The sequence below is a fragment of the Thunnus albacares genome, chromosome 19, assembly GCF_914725855.1.
Source record: "Thunnus albacares chromosome 19, fThuAlb1.1, whole genome shotgun sequence".
Classification (NCBI taxonomy): Eukaryota; Metazoa; Chordata; class Actinopteri; order Scombriformes; family Scombridae; genus Thunnus; species Thunnus albacares.
Genome location: NC_058124.1, coordinates 28,183,989 through 28,200,431, shown reverse-complemented (window position 1 = coordinate 28,200,431; position 16,443 = coordinate 28,183,989). Strand labels below are relative to the sequence as shown.

The 16,443-nt window shown below is 35.7% G+C and overlaps 2 protein-coding genes and 3 gene segments (V, D, J or C); 4 read left to right on the top strand and 1 right to left on the bottom strand.

The window, feature by feature from the left end:
- The window catches only part of LOC122970078, a 916,362-nt gene that overhangs the window by 558,076 nt on the left and 341,843 nt on the right, over positions 1–16,443 (top strand).
- Positions 1–16,443, top strand: part of LOC122970080 — an 891,879-nt gene that overhangs the window by 573,664 nt on the left and 301,772 nt on the right.
- Positions 1–16,443, top strand: part of LOC122970079 — an 808,187-nt gene that overhangs the window by 560,197 nt on the left and 231,547 nt on the right.
- Positions 1–16,443, bottom strand: part of LOC122970054 — a 151,022-nt gene that overhangs the window by 20,755 nt on the left and 113,824 nt on the right. The gene's annotated exons all lie outside the window — the stretch shown is intronic.
- LOC122970052 overlaps positions 14,369–16,443 on the top strand; it is an 82,707-nt gene continuing 80,632 nt past the window's right edge. For both annotated transcript variants that reach the window (XM_044336153.1, XM_044336154.1), the window contains exon 1: positions 14,369–14,495. In XM_044336153.1, coding sequence (XP_044192088.1) covers positions 14,435–14,495 — 61 coding nt within the window. In that variant the 5' untranslated portion in view covers positions 14,369–14,434. The remainder of the gene's footprint in view (positions 14,496–16,443) is intronic.

The following is a 16,443-nucleotide window of genomic DNA, read 5'->3' as shown; positions in this document are numbered from 1 at the left end:
ACAGTTTTTGAAAAAGTAACAACACTACTTTAATATTTGTGCTGAGTCAGCAACAGTTCAAGTTCTCACAACAAAATCCAACTGAATGTTGAGCATGTTGTGTGCTCGACTTCCAACATTGAAACTGTAGTTTCACTTGAACACAGTGTTAAAACTTTCCCAGGCTCTTATATCTCTGCTACTACTAGTTTACTAGTTTTTAGTAAATCAGGTTGCACCATGAACTGTTAGAAATGTTTTATCTAGTGATCATTTAATGTGTAAATCAATAGCAAGGAAACATCTGTAGTGCCATCTAATAGCTGTGAAGTGTGAGGGGCCGCTGGTTCCACAAGTGTTTTTCCGGTTTTCAAAATTTTCTTTAAACGATCTCCTCGATGTTACTGAACATAGAAACTCAGGACTCTCCTGGATAAATGAATGATCCTACAGGTTTATATTCTGACCAGCAGTTTACAGTATTTACACTTAGTTTCTCAGAAATCATGTTTTGTCTGTGATTTTGGTGGACGGCTAAGAATACTACAATACCCATGAGCCTCAGCTGCTGTTGCTATGGAGAAGAAGCCTTTGGCTCTGTGGATTGTAAAATCAATTTGTCAACACTGTAATCTTTGGTTTCTGCCTGCTGTTAGCAGTGCACATGAGTGGATTTTAAGCTCAGTGATTGGCTGTTTCTTGCGGAAATGGACTTTGGGAGTCATAGTTGACTTCTACCTTGAAATATTTATGTACACAGTCAACTTTTTATCTTTAATTGTTCATCTTTTTTTCTGATAATTTAACCATCCAAGCAGTAGAAGTGCTCAGTGTAACATTGTCCGTGAGAAAAATGAACAGAATTTTTACCTCCGAAACCAGGAACGCCAAAAATATCTCCTCTAATTTTGCAACTCTATGAGAAACAGCCAACTATGTAAACAGGAAGTGACTGTAGCATCATGAGCTGTAACATAACTTCCAACAATAACAGCTTTAGGAGCCAAAAGATAAAATAAACTGAACTGTGAATCCTTTTTCAATGTAGGTGTGACACAACGGAAACCACCTGAATGTTGAACATGTTGTGTGCTCGACTTCCTACATTGAAACTGTAGTTTCACTTGAACACAGTGTTAAAACTTTCCCAGGCTCTTATATCTGTATCTGTTTGTTTAATTACTGCATTTAAAGTGTTTTCTGCTTTTTTGTTCTTCTTTGAGTTCTTGTCTCTGGGCTCTCAGATCAATAAAAGCTTTTAATCAGTTTAACAATTCGACATTTAGAACTGTTTCATTTTACTCATTTTCTTTTCAGGTTTCTTGATGTGACTTATTTATTGCAGTCATACCTGTGTTTGCAGCTGGTGGTGATGTTGTAGAAGTTGTTGTAGGTGTTGTTGGTTTTTTTTTATCTTCTGTGCAGAACAGAGAAAATATATATTACAGGGCAGAAAATGTATTTTACTACAGCTAACTGTTTACAGAATGTCACAAATTGATTCAGTTTTTGAAAAAATAACAACGCTACTTTAATATTTGTGCTGAGTCAGCAACAGTTCAAGTTCTCACAACAAAATCCACCTGAATGTTGAGCATGTTGTGTGCTCGACTTCCAACATTGAAACTGTAGTTTCACTTGAACACAGTGTTAAAACTTTCCCAGGCTCTTATATCTGTATCTGTTTGTTTAATTGCCGTATTTAAAGTGTTTTCTGCCGTTTTGTTCGTTTAGATTGATCACCTTATTAACAGTTTAATTTAACATTAAGATGTGTTTCATCTTACTCTCTCACTTCTCCCTTTTTTTTCCGAGTTTCTTGGTGTGACTTTGTTGGTGATGTCCTGTTTACTTGTGTGTGAGATGGAGGAAATAGATACAACAAGGCAGCAAAATGCATTTTACCACAGAAAGTTATGAAATCATTCATCAGTATTGAAACAGGAAATAGGTGATGGCCAGTTTTGTGGTGAGTTATCAAGCAGAGCAAATGTTCTCATGACTTAAACCACTTGAATGTTGAGGATATTGTTTCTGTTTAATTTGAAGCAGCATTAAAGTTTCTCTCTTATTTGAACTGATCATATTTGTTATTGTTCAGCCTTGTGTGTCGTTATATTTCTGCATATAACTCTCTGTAACACCAGGCTAACTGTTTCCTTCTGTTTCCAGTCTTTATGCTAAGCTAAGCTAACCGGCTGCTGGCTGTAGCTTCATGTTTAATGGACAGATATGAATGTGGTATCGATCTAAGTGGTGGTACCAGTTTTTCCTTTCATTTGTCACCCGTCTGTATTTTACATATACAGAATATACGTTGCCTGTAAAAAGTTTTCACCCCTCTTGGAATTTTACATGTCTTTTCACACCAATCAATAGAAAATACTCTTATGTGTCAAAGTAGAAACAGATCTCTACAAAGTAATCTAAATTAATTACAAATATAAATACGTCATCTGTTTTATTTGTAAAATATAGATCTGGAAAGACACTTGTAACTATCACATTCAAATAAATGTAGTGGAGTAAAAAGTACAATATTCTCCTCTGAGATCTAGCGGACAGGAAGTAGAAAGTAACATCAAATGGTTCCTAAAAACTGTATTTAAGTAAATGTACTTAGTTACATTCCACCACTGGTTGATCTTCTCTTCTAACTCTCAGTAAGAAAGTTAAACATGTTAATAAATTTACCAAAATGTCAGATTATTCCTTTAAATAACTTCTTCTCTGTGCTTTACCTGCCTTCATATTTTTGTGTGTGTCTTTGAGTTCTTGTGTCTCACCTCTCTCAGACTGATCACCTTTGATCACGTTTAGATTTGCAGCTGGTTTTCCATCACAGTAGTACAGTCCAGAGTCACCAGGCTGCACGTCTGGTATATTCAGATACTTGTCAACAGCTGAAACATGAGGCCTGATTTGTTGTTGTTTTCCATCAATCTCTCTGGTCCATGTTGGAACATGTGACACTCCAACATCAGGACATGTCAGAGTGACGTTGGACTTCTCTGCAATACTGACTGTTGTTGTTCCTGTGAGCAACAAACATTAAGTTAGTAAAAACCAAGATTCATGTTTTATAACATGCCATCATAAACACATGTATTCATGATAAAGTCAGTGACACATGGAAGAGTTTTGTTCCAAAACAAGATTTTCTTTGATAAACTAACTTCTGTTTCTACACAAAGTGGAGAATTGTTACAGTCACTAAAAGTTCTCTTACTGTATTGATACCTAACTTAAAGCTGCACTAATATATTGGCTGATATCAGCTTATCAGACTGTTTGTGTCGGCCACTAATTAACAGAAACATCAGTACAGAAATATGACAGATAAATAAAGGTTTGAGGTCATTTAGAAACAGTTTCTGCACTGATGAGTTTATTTTTACACTGCAAAGTGTCCTGTGCAGAACACACTGTGATCACACTTTGAAGTGATGCTTATTGAAAACGTTATAATATTAAACCAGCAGTCAGGTGTCCATATGAACAGTGAAAGAGGTTTTCCTCGCTGTAATCATTCCTCCTGTTCATACTGGATATTAAAAGATCCTTCAAATGTGCTTTCAATGGAAGTGATGGAGGCCAAAATCCACAGTGTGTCCACACAGTCATTTAAAAGTCTGTGAAGCTTCTATTCAGCTTCAGCAGTCTGAGTTAGTCATATCAAGTGGATATCTGACACATTTACAGTCTTTTTAGCATCAAATTTCCTCTTTGTGTTTCCTCGGACAGTGTTTCCCTGTTGAGCTGCAGGTGGAAGTATAGTAACAAAAAGAGGGACTTTGGCACTAAAAAGACTGTAACGTTGAAAGATATCTACTTGATTTGACTCATTTGGACGCTGAAGCTTCATATTAGTTTCAGATAAACTTTTAAATACATTTTCGCACAGAAGGAGGATTGTGGATTTTGTCCTTCATCACTTCCATTGTAAGGTCATTATGAAGGGATCTTCTAATGGTCAGTATGAACAGGAGGAATGATTACAGCAAGAAAAACAGCTTTAATGTTCATTTGGGCTCCTGACTGTTGGTTATAAGTTCCTAAATGAGGTTTTAGAGAAAAGGACTTAATTCAGGTGTTTGTTTCCTGTGTGACTCTACATGAACAAGACGACCTGTTCCTTTAAAAGGAAAAGAACAATAGAAATGACGTATTAGAGAACTTTAAAAAGATATTTTTCTTCACTGACCATAAAAAGCTGTTTATTAATTTACCACAAAGTAAAGCACATCACATAAAAAAATAAAATAAAATGATTAACGTATAAAAATACACAGAAATATTTACGTAACTACAGTAACAAGAAGTTAATGTTATAAATTAATTCGGCCTCTATTCTTAACAGTCAGTGTGAAATTAAAACCTGGTTTTGAGTTATGAAAGTAATAAGTAATGATGATGTTATTTCTTACAATATATTTGTTATTGAAGTTAAAACCACATTTACCTTTGAAATGCATCATTTCATTAATATGTCAATGTATGTATTTAATCACAGTTTAGAAAATGAAAAGTGAAGCACAGAGACGAGACTTTGAAACAGGAAGAAACAGGAAGCAGAACAACTTTGACAGAGTTTGATGTTACCTGATGGGATCACCGTCAGTTCCACAGCTGCTTCATTATTACACAAGTATTTCCCAGAGTCTGAGACAGCAACTCTAGAGATGTGCAGTGACTTATCTACTGCTGAACTGTATCGTTTGTGGGAGTCATTGAATCTTTGGTCTCTGTCACCATCAACTATAAATATGTCAACTGTGTTTCCATTAATCTCTCTGCTCCACGTCACTTTACCCTCCACAGAGTGAGAACAACGCAGAGAGACTTGTTGCTCCTCTTTGACTATTTGATGGATCATTTCTGCAAAAGAAACACAGTTTACAAGAACTAAACATCCATTTTCAGAATGTCAACATTTCTAATATTGCAAAGAAGTGAAAAGTTGTTTTCCATCAGAGTCAGAATCACATTTAACTGTCGAGTGCAAACTGCTAATCATGAAAAACATGAAGACCTTAAAGCATTACTGCACTTCACTTTTAACTTCTGACTTTACATCATTCACACCATCAGCTAATGTGTATATTGTTATATACAGTCACAATGCTGCATCCTTACATGTGGTTTTGTGTGTGCACGTATGTGCACCACCGTCTTTTGTCACTGTGTGAGTTTGTGGATATTTCAGATCATATATGTAGATTTTAAACACTTGTTTGCATTATCTCTTTTCACCTTCATATTACTATTCATTCTCTTTTTACTATCAGTAATAATATTTGTTTTTTAATATGTTTATCTATATGGTCGTAGTGTATGTTTTATATAATGTAATATATATATAAATAGTATATATATATATATATATATATATATATATATATATATAATTTTTATTTTTGATCTGATTTTCATCTTTATTACTATTTCTATCTTTAATCTTAGCAGATATAAGCTAATCTAGGAGGGCCTAAACTGCATTTCACTGCACATTGTATTGTTTGTTTTGTGTACGTGACCAATAAACAACTTTGAACCTGATTTATTCAAATACATGAATATGACAATGAACCTGAACGTGTTTCAACAAATCACTAAAATCTCTATAAAATACTTTATACATCAGCTAAATTCACTGTATGGAGAAACTGACCTTTACCTTCAGACTACGATATGAACAATATGTAAAATACTGGAAACAATGGACAACATACTTTATATGTAAAAAGTAAAAGTAAGTAAATGTATTTGTACAGCAAGTGCTTTACAAGCACGTAATACAATATACAAAAAAGAAAGATTCATAGCAGATGAAGTGACCACCCAAGTCATGTGATTAAATAGTGCAAAACTAAAAAACACAATAAAACCATAAAATGCTGACCTGGTGCTTACAGGTTACCCTGCCTGTCTAAACGAGTTTGTCTTTAGCTGCTTTTTAAATGAATCCACAGAGTCAGCAGACTGTGAGGGAGCAGGCAGAGCGTTGCATAGTTTAGATGCTACGACTTCAAAAACTCGATCACCTCGAGTCTTAAGGCGTTTGTGTGAGACAGACAGCAAGCATGACTGTGCAAAGCTCTGTAAGTAAGAATGAGAATCTTAAACGGGATCCTAAATGTGACAGAGGCAACCTTTACTGGAACAACAACCAGAACCTCCGTCTCATCAGCACTGAGCTGTAACAACTTTTCTGCCGTCCAGTCTCTAATAGCGTTCAGACAGTCGAGGAGCCTGGGAGTGTAGATACAGGCCTCTAGTTCTCTGGCAAAGCAGGAACTAAGTTAGATTTCTTTAATATGGGCTGGATAGTAGCAGCTTCAAATAGGACAGGAAATAATTATCAATACTTCCTATAAGATGTATCATGCTGCACTCTTTTAGCCTGAAAACACCAGTAAAAATAAAGAGTTGCACCACATTCATCACTCACTCTATGACATGAACAAACATGAACATTATTATGAAAGCTGATGAAAAAGAGTAAAGTTCTTACCTGCTGTCACATTACAGCCCAGAACTAAAGCTAACAGGCAGCTGCAGATGTTCATCCTCATCCTCCAAGAGACTGAACCACAATGAACAGAGACAGTTTCTATCTGAGAGAAGAATAGGAACTCAGTGTATACGTGTGTCCATCTGACTTTAAAAGTCACACTTCAACTTCTCAAGAGGAAACTAGAGGAAACTCTAGTGTGAACAGTGTGATCATGTTTCGCACGGACAGTTCCAGGACATGAAAGTAACTCAAATGACTTTATTACATATTAGTTATTATTGTTTTTAAACTGAGACTGAGAGACTTTAAAGTTTTACTTGCTGAAATTTTTTAGTTTTTTGTTTTAATGTGTGTGTGTGTGTGTGTGTGTGTGTGTGTGTGTGTGTGTGTGGTTGTTTTGTGTGAATGAACTGTCTTCTTGTGATCTTGTATGTATGTAATTTGTTCTCAGGTCTCTTGCTGAAGAGATTTTGGTCTCAATGTGATTTCCTGAACAGATAAAGATGAACTAACTAACAAATTAGATTCACAGATCTCTTAATAAAATTTCTGGGTGAACACAGTCCGAGACAGATGCAGCAGAACTTTCCAGCCAGATATCTAACCACACGGAGACCACTCGAGCACAGAAGCTGTTCAGCAGCAACCATATATGTTGATTTAGAGGAAACATGACGTGCTTCCTGCATGACAAACCTCTCAGTGAGGGGACATTTTTTCTAATCTCAACAACTTTAATCTGATCTGGTGTCATAACAGAGAAGCAGTGACACTGATGCAGGCGGTCGGGTCACTAATGCTAAATACAGACACACTGATGGTGTTTTCACAATATCACAGAAAAACTGCTTTTGTGTGCATCTTCATCATTGTGTTTGTGGTTTGTTGCGACGGCTCTGCGCAGGTGCACCAAAAGATCAAATGTGTTGAACTTTGACCCCAGTTGAACTAACCTTTGTAGATGCTGTTGACCACTGCTTGAACTGAAAGATGGACTCAAGACAAATTACTTTTGTTTTTGAATTTCCAGAACTGGACAATAACAAACCCGACCTCATATCAAGACCAGACAAAAAATATATTTGCTTGGTGAAATATCAGCAAGCAGATGTTGCCTCGTTTGGGACTGTCTCATCCACTGTGTGGGAGACAGAGAGGTCAATCAAATTATCCAATATCCTTATTTTCAACAATCATTGCTTTGCAGCAAAACACTTAACTCTGAACCAGGAAACAAGGTGGTACAATAGAGTTAAAAGGAAAGTCACACATAGAACATGAAGCAGAAATGACTTCTACATAAGTTTATTAATAATTGGTGCACAAAGATAGAAACAGGGAAGGATGTGGACCTCTATTCTTTGGTGTGTAGTGCAGAGTTGGGTAGAGAGTATGTGTGAAGTTTGACATCATGCAAAGGAAATACAAACAATGATCAAAGCTGCAAGCAGCGTTGAATGTGCCCTCGCGCCTCTGCACACGTTGGGCTGTGGTGCAATTGAAGGGCTTCTGTCACGGGCATGTAGATGTCTTCAGATCCGGGCTGTTTTCAGACAGTGCAAGAAGGAGATAAACATCACTTCCTTTGTCCACTATTTAGCCTGCTGCTGGGGCTGCTTCGCTGCAATTTCATAGGGGGCGCTATTCAGCCAGTTTACATCACTGATGGAATATTGTCATGTAGACGTGTTCAGGCCGGGACTCTTATCAAACATGTAAAGTTTAAAGAGTGTAAAGAGTGTAAAGAGTATTTACAATAAAGTTATAGCAACTTCCTCTGTCATGGCGGAACATCAAATCTCAACAGTGTGAGAATTTTCTGAAAAGTGAGACATGTCTGTCTTGTTCACACCTGTGTAAGTTTTGGGCCCATTCACTTGAATTTCAATTAGTATATTGAAAACTCTAGAAAAGTAAAGACTTTTAACCCACATGACCTGGTTAAAGTTTGATTGACATATGTACTGTCAGGTATGTAGAGACAATAAGTAACTGCAGCTGGACACAGAAAAATACTCATATATTTGAATGGAGAGTGTGAGCGAACTGCTAGGTGCTCAGGCCCTAATAAAGGAAAAACTGCAGTACAGAGCTACAAATTTTAGTTTTCATGGTATTTTTCTACAGCACTTTATCACTTAACTGTCACCCTCCATTTTTTCCCTTCCCCTCATAGGTCATCCCCACTACTGGATTATACATATAATAATACATAATTACATAATTATAAGACTTATATTGTAAAATAAATGATAATAACACCAAACTTCATACAAAGTTTGTATATAATGTACTGTATGTATATAGGCCTATCTGCTGTATCCTACAAAATGAGCTGCATTCAACCCCCACACCAGTGGCAGCTGGTGACTCAAAAAATTGGGGAGTACAGGAGGAAAACCAACATACCACATCAAACTATATCATTGTCCCCCACCTGATGAAATCGGAGGTGTGGGGGGCAATTTTATATGCCAATAAAAAAAATTTGCTTTTAAAAACAAAACCCCCTGAGTGGTGTAACGGCTGCTTCTTTAAAGACATTTAGCATATACATATTGTTTCTAAACAAAGAAGAGCTCATTTTAGCCATGGACTGGTTCAGATGTGTGATTTTACCAACAAAGTCAAATTCAAATTTATAGTATTGTTCTATTGTGACAACAGATTTATGTTCTCATCAAAATCAGACAAGATATCACATGATTTACACTTGTTTCCTGTGTATTTTCTTAGTGTACAGAAATATATAAAGTACCACAAAGCATATAATGTGATACAGGAACAGATCAGTGCTGAATACTAGAAAGACTGAACACTAAAAACATTCACAGATCTAAAAGTGTAGGTTCACATCAGAGAGTATTAATGCATGTATCAAATACATGACTTACACACTCTTATCTATGTGCACGACATACAAAATATAGTCTACAAAGCTGACATGTTAACACTGGGGATGCAACGGGTCACAAAACTCACGGTTCGGATCGTGTCACGGATTCGAGTCAAACAAATAAAACTTTGTTTTCCATCTATTCTGTAACACACTTACAGCAAGAAACAGTAATGAACTTTTGTCCATGGTCTTCAATGAAAACATTCAAGACAAACAACATTTAAGATGTCCAATGTTTAAATAAACTAAAATAAAATATATAAAATATTCAATGCTCAATTATTGCAATATGAAGCATGATACCTTCCTATTTTAAACATGGTAGTGAATGAAACAGCCTCTGTCCACATCATCAAAACTTGATGATAACTTAGAAACATGAACACACGTCTTGTCCTGCAGCTTGTTGAACGAGCCACCAAACAAACATTCACCGCTAACGTCAGTTAGCAGCTAGATGCTAATTAGCTGCTCAGCTGCAGCACATCAAACAGCGTGTAAACATACCTACAGATGTCACTTTGGACCCATTAGATGCTGGTTTGATCGTTACCCTTCAAAATCCCTGTTAGCAACACGCTGTCTGCCCATGACTTGTACTTACAGCAGTTTGTTTATTTTGTCTTAAATGAGCCATTAAAGTTTGCAATTAATCTGCAGTTCATATACCTGCCGAACTGGGGGGGGGCAATCCGTACGAATCTATATTGTATCATATTCTACTTACTTTAAGCTTATTATTCAATATACGGCTCAGCTTAAAAACGAACTAAAGAAAGAAACAGTCAGAAGCAGCAGCCAGACGTCCTGCACACTAATCATATAACATCAACAGGTGACTGAACAACCACTCAATTAAAAAAAGGATCAATTCCACATGAATGAGTGAGTCCAGACAGCTCACTGTAACTTCAACAAGCAAAGTACCCACAACACATTATATATATATCTCTGCTGCATCCTTGTTAAGGAGATAAATTCACACAACAGCCACACAGAGAGACATTTAACCATCAGAGATAAAATTAGCGACCAAAGAGACAAAGAGAGAGAGAAGCTGTATCTGACTCATGTTATCTGATGTCTTCTTCTTTATTCAGTCTCTTTATCCTCTATTTTTAAATCATCAAGTAGCCATATTACAACTAAATATGAAAACTGAATATACTTTTAAAAGAATTACAATTATTATTGTAGTGATGTTGGCTTACTGTTACTTTGCATTTACGCATGCAGCAGGGGAAGAAAATATGTAGCTGCAATGTCATGACAGCTTATATATGGACATTTCAGTATTTAGAAATAAAGCAACTTGCTGCAAACCTTTAAAATGACTTGTATGTGTCATTTTTGCATTTCTGAAACTTTTTTTTGCCTTTGACAGACACCTGTCAACTCTGGCTAGCTAACATATTACACATATTCCAGTGAGAAGCAGCAGCTAGTAGCAATCGTAACGCTAACACAGGCTACACAAAGTTAGCTCTACAGGTAGTGACAAATAAACTGAGTGTGTCCCAAACCATCAACCAGCACGACTGGTTAAAAACACAGACGCAACCCTCATACAAATAACGTTAGCATGAAAATAACAAAGTGTCATTAGCTTGAAAACAATAAAGAACCGTTAGCATATAAATCCATCTGTTTGACTGGTATTTGTTATGTTGGCGTGAGAACAATAAAGTCTTGTTAGTTTGAAAACAAAAAAAGGAACGTTAGCATGAAAACAATTAAAAACATGAAAATTGAATAAGTGAATGAACTGTGTGATATAAATAAACCTACATTTCTTTGTCTAATAGAAACAAGGTTTGGGTTGCCAGTTTTTATGTGAAAAATTCCCTTTGCTGGTGTTTATCATTTATTTATTCGGTAATAATGCAATTATAAATGTTTAATGTGTTATTAATAAATACTGCACTAATCCATCATGTCTGTGGTTATAAATATCATTGAATCATTATTAAAGTGTTTTTTCTATTGATATATCAAGTCTACATGTGCAAATGTTAGTATTGTTAATAGGTGGGTTTTGGTCCAGAAGGCCCAACGTGATGAATACAAAAAGAGCTAAAAAGAAAAAGTCAGCGCACACAGTCTCCAAAATCACAAAACACCTTTCATTTACGTTAAGTTTTGCAGCTTTCAGTTTGCAACATGTTTTTTTATCTACCGCAGATTGACATGAGAATTAAAACACAATGTTTACATTATTATCTTTGGCTTATTACTCTGTTATATTATATGCCCTTTGTCGTCAAAGTACATAATTGTATTACCTGTATTACCCTGTAGTTCACAAGATATTACCCTCTTATTCCCTTGTTATTCCTGAGCTGGGTTTTCCCTCAACTCTTCACTCAGCCACTGACTTTATCCTGAATGCATGACAGCAGATAATAATGAATTATAAGACATGAATCTTGTTTTTCACTCTGCACATCTTTGTACTTGACGACTGATGAGGTTGTGATTATGTTCACTTATCTTCCAGATGCTCCTTTCTTGTGACCGGTGTTTCTTCATATAATAATTGCAATCCTCCTCTCATCATCATCATCGTCAGCACTGCCTTCAGCCCCTGGAGGACAACTGTCTGAAGTTTAAAATGACATGTCTATAAATGCTGTATATAATGTGAAAATGAATTAGAATTATTGATTTTTTGTTATTTATAGTAGATCAACATTTTGGGAAACACATCCAATTATTCCCTTTCTTTCCGAGTGATTTGAGAAGCATTCATCTGCCAGTTTGTTATATAAAACAAGATGTATGAATAATATAAAATGTATTAAAATGCATCTGAATTACATTCAATACTTGTGGAAAACACCTCAGTAATTGTGCAAACTTTTAGTAAGTCTGAGTCATGATCACTGAGCCATTAAAGCCATTTAAATATGTTTGTGTAGCAGTAATGTAGTTGATGGTATTTCCTCTATGGGTGATGCTACAGCTACATGACAGATTGCACAATTCATCCTTGTACAAACTGAGCTCTAATATTCCTGGACAGAAGTGAACTTTTCTCCAAACAATCATCAGTCACCATCAGCTGCTCAGCATCATTTTCTTTCACTTTGTGCATTTTGATGCAGATCTGGAAATTTCTGAATACAGTAGAATAAATTCAGAGGATTGTTCAGACTTGTTGTTGTTTGTTTTTCCTTTGCATGATGTCACACTTCACACATACTCTCCACCCAACTCTGCACTACACACCAATGACTAGAGTTCCACATCCTTCCCTATTTCTATTATTGTGCACCAATTATTAATAAACTTATGTAGGAGTCATAAGTGCACCTGCGCAGAGCCGTCGCAACAAACCACAAACACAATGATGAAGACGCACACAAAAGCAGTTTTTCTGTGATATTGTGAAAACACCATCAGCGTGTCTGTATTTAGCATTAGTGACCCGACCGCCTGCATCAGTGTCACCGCTTCTCTGTTATGACACCAGATCAGATTAAAGTTCTGGAGATTAGAAAAAATGTCCCCTCACCGAGAGGTTTGTCATGCAGGAAGCACGTCATGTTTCCTCTAAATCAAGATATATGGTTGCTGCTGAACATGCAGCTTTTGGGTATGGGTGTGTTTATTTGTGCTCTAGAAAGTAACCGCTGTGAAACAATTAGATATTTTTTTTTATTGACCTGATTCACTGCTTTCTTACCAGCTCCATCTCTTCATTCACTCTCTAGCCCCCTCTACCTCTTTTCCTCTCATCTTTTTTTAAAATGAGTTGGGAAACCGACAGCAAAGCCTAACTTTACTTTTAACGTTATCAAATGAAAAGAAATGTCTGCCCCCTCCTCTTGGTGCCTGTTATAATGTGACTGTGGTTTGTAGTAATGTACAAGTGCCACAAAATGGCGGTAGGTATAATTAAAGTACCATATAGGACCTGTGCAAGTGTCAGTAACTAGATGTGTAAAGAGAACTCTTTAGACATCCATGTACAACACTGTAGAGAGTGAAAATGGCACCCACCAGACGGAAGTTTGACGTCAAATTCAAAGAGAGAGTTTTGCAATATGTGGAGGAAAATTAAGGAGTGAAAGCTGTGAGACATTTTGACACTGAGCTGATAAGAATCAGGTACTGGAAAAGACAGAAGCGTGAGCTGCTGTTAGCTGACAAGAGGAGAGCATGGCTAACTGGAGGTGGGAAGAAGAAAGTTAGCTTGGAGCTAACGTTAGAGAGACAGCTGATTGATATTTGATATTTGACTGGGCTGTTAACTGGCTATTAATGTTTATATCCAGCGTAATGTTACCTCAGATTTGTTTAGTTTTTAACTGACACTGGCCATATTTCCCCTCCCGTACTTGACTGGTCATACTTCACACAAGTTTTATTGAAATGTTTGTTTAATGTTTAACAATAAAAATTGGGAAGTGAAAGCTTTTAATTTTATTAATAGCATAATGCAGTAACAAAAATTTAACAGAGCAAACGGAAGCAGATCAGAAAACAGGGAGGCTTCGCACTACAATATGAGCGAATATACTTATCAAACAGAGGGAATAAGGAATAAAGGCCTCTCTCTAATATAAGCCTGCTTCCAATAAAGGCCTGGTACCCTCTGCAGTTGAGGTAAATAAAGGCCACTATTAGAGAAAATACGGTAAGTGTGAACATCATCAGTTTTACTGCTTTGATCTGACACTTTTAGTGTCTTTGTGCTATTTTAGAAGAATGACAAACCTGTTTCCAGCTAACACTACACAGTTGAATGTCTTTCCCACTGTTCAGCATCATGAGAGTGTGACCTTAGTATCTGTGTGAGGTTAGACCTCAAAGCCTAAATATAGTCTCGAACTATGTTCACCCAACATGTGGTGGTTTGGTTTCTTCTTTCTTTGGCAGCTCTCGTTTCTCTCAGTTTCTTTTCTTTGGTTGTTGAATTTCTTTTTAAAAATGTGATCTATTTTTGTTAGATCACATTTATACATGTATACACTGAGTTCCTGTTCTTCTCTCAGATAGAAACTGTCTCTGTTCATTGTGGTTCAGTCTGTTGGAGGATGAGGATGAACATCTGCAGCTGCCTGTTAGCTTTAGTTCTGGGCTGTAATGTGACAGCAGGTAAGAACTTTACTCTTTTTCATCAGCTTTAATAATAATGTTCATGTTTGTTCATGTCATAGAGTGAGTGATGAATGTGGTGCAACTCTTTATTTTTACTGGTGTTTTCAGGCTAAAAGAGTGCAGCATGATACATCTTATAGGAAGTATTAATAATTAATTAATTAATTAATTGAGCTATTGTTAATTCTTCTTTGTCTTCAGGATGTTTCCTGTCCTATTTTAAGCTGCTACTATCCAGCCCATATTAAAGAAATCTAACTTAGTTCCTGCTTTGCCAGAGAACTAGAGGCCTGTATCTACACTCCCAGGCTCCTCGACTGTCTTAACGCTATTAGAGACTGGACGGCAGAAAAGTTGTTACAGCTCAGTGCTGATGAGACGGAGGTTCTGGTTGTTGCTCCAGTAAAGGTTGCCTCTGTCACATTTAGGATCCCGTTTAAGATTCTCATTCTTACTTACAGAGCTTTGCACAGTCAGGCTTGCTGTCTGTCTCACACAAACGCCTTAAGACTCAAGGTGATCGAGTTTTTGAAGTCGTAGCATCTAAACTATGTAACGCTCTGCCTGCTCCCTCACAGTCTGCTGACTCTGTGGATTCATTTAAAAAGCAGCTAAAGACAAACTCGTTTAGACAGGCAGGGTAACCTGTAAGCACCAGGTCAGCATTTTATGGTTTTATTTTGATTTTTAGTTTTGCACTATTTAATCACGTGACTTGGGTGGTCACTTCATCTGCTATGAATCTTTCTTTTTTATATATTGTATTACGTGCTTGTAAAGCACTTGCTGTACAAATACATTTACTTACTTTTACTTTTTACATATCAAGTATGTTGTCCATTGTTTCCAGTATTTTACATATTGTTCATATCGTAGTCTGAAGGTAAAGGTCAGTTTCTCCATACAGTGAATTTAGCTGATATATAAAGTATTTTATAGAGATTTTAGTGATTTGTTGAAACACGTTCAGGTTCATTGTCATATTCATGTATTTGAATAAATTAAGTTCAAAGTTGTTTATTAGTCACGTACACAAAACAAACAATACAATGTGCAGTGAAATGCAGTTTAGGCCCTCCTAGATTAGCTTATAGCTGCTAAGATTAAAGATAGAAATAGTAATAAAGATGAAAAGGAAATCAAAAATAAAAATATTATATTATATATATACAATTTATATATATATATATATATATATATATATATATATATATATATATACACAAATTAGCTGATGATGTGAATGATGTAAAGTTAGAATTTAAAGGTGAAATGCAGTTTAGGCCCTCCTAGATTAGCTTATAGCTGCTAAGATTAAAGATAGAAATAGTAATAAAGATGAAAAGGAAATCAAAAATAAAAATATTATATTATATATATACAATTTATATATATATATATATATATATATATATATATACACAAATTAGCTGATGATGTGAATGATGTAAAGTTAGAATTTAAAGGTGAAATGCAGTTTAGGCCCTCCTAGATTAGCTTATAGCTGCTAAGATTAAAGATAGAAATAGTAATAAAGATGAAAAGGAAATCAAAAATAAAAATATTATATTATATATATACAATTTATATATATATATATATATATATATATATATATATATATATATATATATATATATTACATTATATAAAACATACACTACGACCATATAAATAAACATATTATAAACAAACATTAATATTGATAGTAAAAAGAGATGAACAGTAATATGAAGGTGCAAACATAGTCTAACCTACATATATTTATATGATCTAAAAATGATCTAAAATATCTACAGACTCACACAGTGACAAGAGACGGTGGTGCACAAATGTGCACGCACACAAAACCACATGTAAAGTTGCAGTGCATTGTGACCGCTGCCCCCCCACCACACACACACATTAGCTGATGGTGTGAATGATGTAAAGTCAGAAGTTAAAA